Source organism: Opisthorchis viverrini, assembly GCF_000715545.1.
Source record: "Opisthorchis viverrini unplaced genomic scaffold opera_v5_241, whole genome shotgun sequence".
NCBI classification, from domain to species: Eukaryota; Metazoa; Platyhelminthes; class Trematoda; order Opisthorchiida; family Opisthorchiidae; genus Opisthorchis; species Opisthorchis viverrini.
Genome location: NW_008751893.1, coordinates 443763 through 450927, shown reverse-complemented (window position 1 = coordinate 450927; position 7165 = coordinate 443763). Strand labels below are relative to the sequence as shown.

At 44.3% G+C, this 7165-nt stretch overlaps 1 protein-coding gene across 1 annotated transcript in view; it reads left to right on the top strand.

Moving 5' to 3' along the window:
• Window positions 1-6866, top strand: part of T265_08784 (hypothetical protein) — a gene marked incomplete at both ends in the record, with an annotated part of 16681 nt that extends 9815 nt beyond the window's left edge. The window contains 2 exons of the mRNA XM_009174684.1: window positions 2991-3236; window positions 6487-6866. Coding sequence (XP_009172948.1) covers window positions 2991-3236; window positions 6487-6669 — 429 coding nt within the window. The remainder of the gene's footprint in view (window positions 1-2990; window positions 3237-6486) is intronic.
• Between the last annotated feature and the right edge of the window lie 299 nt (window positions 6867-7165).

Here is a 7165-nt window from a genome sequence, read left to right as displayed (position 1 = left end):
ATCGATGGAGGCAAAACATTTTTATCAGGTAGTATAAGAGATGACTTGGAAATGACGTGTTTTGTGATGCCATCTTCCGAAGAGTCATTTACCGGTTTCTCCCAGGCTTGAGTTTTATTAACCATTGAAAAGAAGTGCCCATGTACCAGCTTTCGTTACGTCCGAATCTATCCCGACTGCTGTTGCCTGGGTTTAAGAAGACTGACATTGTTTTAGCACCCGCATTTCCTGCGGGCTGCAGGGCAAATACGCACCGAAGTGAATTTCCGATTATGCGTATCTGGCTACTCTAGACGTTCTTTGATTTTAACCTTTGTTGCTCATAGTTACTACAGAAACATGCGAGGGTTGGTTACAATACTCCCTGTGAAATTAAGCCGCAATGCGCTAAATTCTAGAGAACAGCGGTGTATTTTTAAGTTCAAGTGGCCGCTGTATACTAACACAATACCACGCCATTGTGACAACTGATATTAAATTATAGGAATGCTGTTTACTTTGTTATTTTACTAGGAGCTAAACTCTGCTAAACAGCAGAGTTGTATCCACTGAACGATTCTTTTAAGTGAGGAACGAATTTTCTCACTAATATAAACAACGGATTCCAGCCTTAGGCTTGAGATGGTTCTGTGGTTAAGACGCGAACTTATTTTCGATACGGTTCCGGCAAGCTTATGAAAAGTCTGAAGCCGGTTAGCTCCCAAATTAATTGGGATGCATCCAGGCCAGTATGCTTATATAACCTAATGTTTTTTGTTTCCTGACGTGGAATATTTCGTCTTTTTTATAGTCGGGTTTTTTTTTACTCTTTTCAGCTCAACTATCGATTCAACATGCTGTTGATGTTACGTGAACCATTGATGTTGATAACAGCCTTTTGCATTATCTTTGTATGCGTCTTGATCTATGTTCGTTTGGACTTCTCCATTTTTCGAGTAAGTGGTTTTGCCTGACAGGAGTTTTCTCCCCAAATCTCGTTATTTTCGTCATATGCTTGTCCGCTTATCTCCATGGTTTGAAGTCCCCAGACATCTTTTCTCTGCGCTTCCACCCATAAGTGTAGCGATAGTAGTAATATTTCGCCTTTTCGATAATGAATTTTATTTCTCTATCCACAGAGGTGTCAAACATTCTAGCTTAGTGGTTGCAGACAGGTCTGCCAACAGCGGTCCTCGTTGCTGGCCTCCCCCATGATTTTCCGTTGATTTTTTTTTGGCCGCTCAGGTACCGGTGCATGATGTGCATTTCGAACCACGGAGTTAGTAGTGTTTGTCTTCATCATCACCAGGAATAATCTTCGTCCCACCGCATAAGTAAGACACTTCGTTTGAAGACCTTTCTCTGAGACAAATAAGAGGGAAGAGTAGATGGACTTAGTGCTAGCTTCATGTGTCAATCACTATCGAAGTGCCATTTTTCGGTTATGATTCATCTACTGTTTTTCGGCACACGTAGTTCTGTATACAAGGCGGTTTTTCTGAAACATGACCTACTTGAACTTCTTCGGAACCTTTTTCTGGATGGTGTACAGAATACTGTGTCTGAAGAGCATCTATTCATGATTTTTAAACAATAAAACCTAACTAAACTTCGACACGGTGTATTGGATGATAGCCGTATCAAAAAGACGCGTGCTGCTGTTTGATTTATTTGTTTAATTCTCGAGACGGGTCTAGAGACCGTGAATTCAACAGCAATTCTGCATTATAGTGAGCTTCTGCACACTACTGGGACATGAATTTTCCGCATTATTTTACCATGTGATAAGGATTGTATCTTCGTGTAGAAGGTAGCGTGTCATCCACTTGATATCTTCAGACGGTAGAACGCCTATCTGCACTTCTATCTTTCTTTTGACTCATTCTGAGGATAGTCGAAGCTTGTGTCGCACTGGTTTGCGCTGGTAGTGAAAACCGATGTGCACTGCCTTAGTTGACTGATGGGTCAATGTGACTTGAGAATTCTTCCCTTATTGTTTTAACCAGTTGGTTACGTTTACATGGTCATATTTGGAGCACAACCTAGTGTTTTCACAGGTCGATCGTCCTAGAGTAACTTGCCCCGAACAGTTTTCTCTAAGACTATTTTTTCTCACCTTTTCTGATTGCAAAAGACTTTTGAAGTCATTCGTTCGCTTCGAATTGTCGGAGGTGCCTATGTATTGGTACTGTGGTAACCAACTTGTCTAGGCTGTCTAGGCTTGGGCAACCTGGCAGTATCTCAGCCCTCGGGCTTCCTTCGGGTGGCATGGCAGCTGGGCATTGGAAGAGTGCTACAGCTGAAATATTGTTATATTTTTTTATTGACCGACTTGTTATTTAGTGAACGGATTCTAGGTGTTCTGATGCCAATAGACGAATTTCGGTGTGGGAGGAATTACAACCGAAAAATACTGTCATGATTGGGCCTCTATCGATACATGGAGTTCGGTTGCCTTTACCCAACAGAACCTTTTCTAACGGTCTCGAATCTGCTAAATGCGCTATTCTGGGGTTCCTTAATAACCTTATCACAGAAATTTTCGGGGATCTTATTACGCACTGATGTCTTCAGAGCCATTCAGAGTTTAATCAAGCCTACTTGTCACCCTCTGTGCATCCAGTTTTGACGCTTGGAACATCACAAATCCGTTGCTGTCCATGACTTGGCAGGTCATTTAGCCGCGCTGGGTGTCATTCATCAATAAGCATGTGCTTTATACGAGGTGCAGTTGCTGACTCGGTGCCTATCACATCTCGATAACTATCACCAGATTCCCATTAGACTAAATGAGGCAGTTTCCGCACTGCAGTTCCGTCGCCACGCTTGAAATCTGGTAAAATGTCGTTGACCATGGATCTTACCGGTTAGCCTAATGGTTTGAGTAGTCCATGTGAATAATCAAGAAGCAAAACAGTTTTGGCCAACAGTCGCTGGTTGTTTGGTTTACATTCACCTCTATCTGTTGCTGTTTTTACCCGTTTACGAATAGGGACGCCTTTTCATTTCAGGACGAGAAAGCCGAACTGCGCATGCGCGCCCAGGCTATTGTTGACGAGGCACAGGAATTATATAAACGGCGTACGTATGTCTATCAAAGTTACGAAGATGCAATCAACCGATATAAAGCTAGCAAAGACGCCACACAGTTCGCCACTGATCGTCGTAAGTTGGACGCGGAACATAAAGAAATCAACCAAACATTGGCCCGTGTGCAGACGAAATTGAGTGAATTATGTTTGGAAAGCAGCGAAAGGGTATGTTATGCTGCTATTCCATGGTTTTCATGTTTCTCATCGTTTCGTCCTTTAAGGTGGCCTCTGGTATTCGCGTCCATTTCAATGCAGAAGCCCACCTTATAATCCTAGGTTTCACCTCTAGGATATCAGTAATACGCTCATGTCCCGAATCATGACCTATTTTACTCAACAGCAGTCTTGAGTTAGTAAGGAACGCGCGCGGCATGGTTCTTATCACTTATGCATCGGTTAAGTGTTCTTGTGCCTGAAGAGCTTGTTGAAAAATGCCCGCGTCCATTTTGCATCATATGTGACGTACTTCTTCACTTTACCCGTTTTCAGTTCTGTTGTCCAGTTGGCCTGTTTATTACTACTGCTTATCGTTGCTTTCAAAAAGAAGCTTTACGCTCCAAAGCGCGTCATTATGATTTTCATAAAGTGCACAAATTATCCCAAGTGATTTACCCATATCAGTGGGAAATAGTGCCTGGTTCTTAACGTACTGATTTAGAGGGTCTCTCTCACATTGAAGGAATTGGAATTAAAGAAGCATTGATGTCCATTATTAGTGCACAGGTGATGATAGTCATAATACAAATCAGGTGAATGTGCACTAATAGAAGTTTTTGTATGGTTGCGACACGTATAAAAATAAATACAGTGCGAGGATGGGAGCAAGTCGAAAAGGGAACTTATCGTATGTGAGAGTCCCTTGGTGGAAGTCCGGACGGCGGGAACGTGTTTTTCTCCGCAGTTCGACTGCTACACGTACTCCATGGTTGTCCGTGGACTTGAGGAGAGGTTGACGTCCTGCTCCCTGCGCGCGCGTGAGTCGGTGTGGTTTCTCTCCATGTAGGTCCGAGTGCGTATACGTGGGCGCGTCGGCACATGAGTGGTTGCTACGCTGACTAGGCGGTGCAGACAATCGATGTCCGATGAGTCAGCTTAATGCGACGTGTTTGTGCGTATGAGAAAAAAAGAGAAGCCTCGCGATCCAGTGAGGCTGTGAGTTGAACAGTCAAGTATGTGGGTGACTGGGTTCATAAACTTGTGAGCACTGTTGTAAAAAACTTCCTTTGTACTATAGTGACTGCTTCCTGTGTGATGATGAGTAGGTCCCTATAATCCCGAGGTGCTGCTGCCCATGACCGATGACCCATAGCAGGATAGTCCAATTTTGGTCCCACCGATGGAGCTCATATACAACATAGTATCTGTTGATTAGCACCGGCTTTCGCGCTCAATAGGCTGTTAAGTTTTTGCTCGGACCAGCAATAGTTTTCTCTACTGAAGCCATTCCTCTGCCACCTAGCGCCTCCTTGCTGCCCAAACATGGACACAGACTGATAACATTGTCGCTGGTCACAGCTGGCGGAGTTGTGTTCAGAACCATTGTCCCCGCTGACCTATCTGTCGATTTTGATCATAAGTTGGTATTTGAGAGACCACCAGGAACACTTGGTGAGGGTGCGACTACCGGGTTGAAACGAATCCAGATAAGTTCCCTAACCCAGATGGGCACTGAGGGCCTTGGCCCAAACTAGGCCAATTTACAAACTGTGCTGTACTCAGCAGCAGTAAATTGGTGCGGTCAAAACGAGCGGCACACAGACATCCTTTGCCCGTTTGACGCACGGCACCAGCTACCAACATTGCACACTTGGCCGGAAACGTAACACCAAGAGCGTCTGAGCTGACCGAAATGGAAGATTCTGGGACTTCTCGGGAACGTGAGCAACGTCACCGATGCAAGGTGGAGATATGTCAGCTGCATTATGTGCGAGGCGATTGACACCGGTACATAACTCAAAAGCGCCTAAAGCATTGAACGAAACACTTCTAAGCTTAGTTTATCTGGTCTTTGTATTATCGAATATGGCCATTTTTACTCTCGGACCCTATCATACCACAGATTCAGAAATTAGAGTAGGATTGTGAACTTGACGTACAATTGATTGCACCCTAGCAGCTTGTCACCTACACTTTTTGTTCATGGTATCGGTGTGCCAGTGCGAAAATTGACCTCCATGTTCTAACTCTAGCCCTTTCACCTGTTTTTGGGATTTTTTCGATCAACTGCTCTTCGCTCTCGATTCCTATAGGACTTGATCTTTCAGCTCTGAGCGACATTCCCCGTTTTTGATTTTGATTTTGTTATTTCTGATTGATTCGGCTGGTCACGTTCGCAGAATTTCGTGACAGAGTTCGTTAACCACTTGTAGGTATGTAACTTACATCTGACAAAGCGGGGTGAAGTGCCAGTAAGCACGACTATTACGGTCAATCAGGTGATAGGAGAGAGGTGGTATAAATTCCTGATTGTGCATGATTGCTAGGGCAGGACTGACAAGTAGTTGTGATTTCCGGCCCCGTCACTGCTCGATTCGTTCCTAACTCCTATGGTAGGTCAAGGGAGGCCTATCGGAATAAACCTGTTGGTTGGATCGCTCTTGTCTCAGGGTCGAACTGACTGATCCTTTTTAATAGGTAAATAGTATACGTGACTCTTGAATTCGTGACATACTGTTGACTGATGATCGCTGGCATGAGTGCCCTGTCAAGGTCGATTGGGCAAACGGAACAGTTCAGTGATTTTTGTGTTGAATACATCAAGTGTAAGTTTTTGCTTGCCATTTTCAAGAGCGAAGGCTTATGGTCAGCTGGATTAGATTACTTTGGGACTGGCTCGTAGCGCGACATTTTTGTTTGATAAGGTGCCGAAAACGATCCATGTAGATAGGATTTTGCTATCTGGTTCATATCATCACCATGGACCTCAAAACACTGACATTAGCTGTCGTACTCACTGGATATACTTCCGAACGGGATAAAATACCAGGCGCACGGACTGGTTTCACGGATGTATGGAGTCGATGTAGGCCGTTCATCGAAGTGTATGTGATAATAAGGTTCACTACTTAGTCTTCCTTTTCACGAGGTATTCGCCGCTATTTTTGCCTTAATATGTAACGATTGGGGAGGGTATCATCTGTCACTAAGGGATAACATTCTGCAAACCAATCCTCCGTATATGGACTTGATCACCACACGCAGCTGTTTATCCGCCGTTGTGCTATCCGTTCTACAGTTAGCTTCTAGTGCTCAGGTAAGCTGATTGGGCGTTGCTCTGTTTCATGTTTCCATGCTCACGTTAAGTTCTGCAGCCTTTGGCGTTTTCAACCGCTAATGGCATGTTTTCGTTTTGCCTAGAGTTTACTATGCTTCCCTACTCACCCGCTATATATATTCCATGTTTTACTATTTCTAGTTGAAAGAAGTGATGGCAATGGACGTCGCCTATCGGGACCTTCTGCATGAGAGTGCCCAACAAGCTGAGCGTGTATTAACTGGGAAGATTACGAAACAGCAGTACCAGACTGCTGATAGTGACACGAGTGTGAAGAAAGCTGATCTCATCGGTCGAATGGACGCTGCCATGGACAGCCTGTGAACTCCGTTGTGGCAGGCGTGTGACTTTCTGTGGCAAGCACACTGCCATTTTCTCGTTCGAATAGTTTTCTGTGGTTGCACTGGTTGTGCAATATTGGCTTTGATGTATTGTTCCATAATAGGGGTACATTGTAATAACCTGTTTTTGCTACCCTCGGATACGTACTGCATTCCTTCAATAAATCGAGTCGATAGTATTAGCACATGTTCGCGTTAGTCTCGGTCGGATAGACTGACCCCATATAAATAACCGAAGGCAGTTGTTAGACGCTGCTCTCGGGGAACAGTTTTTCCCTTGAGAGCAACTATCCCTCAACTAATGCCACTTACCACCAGTCCCGTGAGATTAGGCTCGGAATTGATACTTTTTGAGGAGCCACTCCGAAGTCCAAACCAAGTCAGTTCAGATATTCCCGTGGCTCAAAATTCGTGCACTGGGATTTTATGTTTCCTGAGATCAATCAAATACCTGATCAGTGTTGTGGAGACGTTCGGTA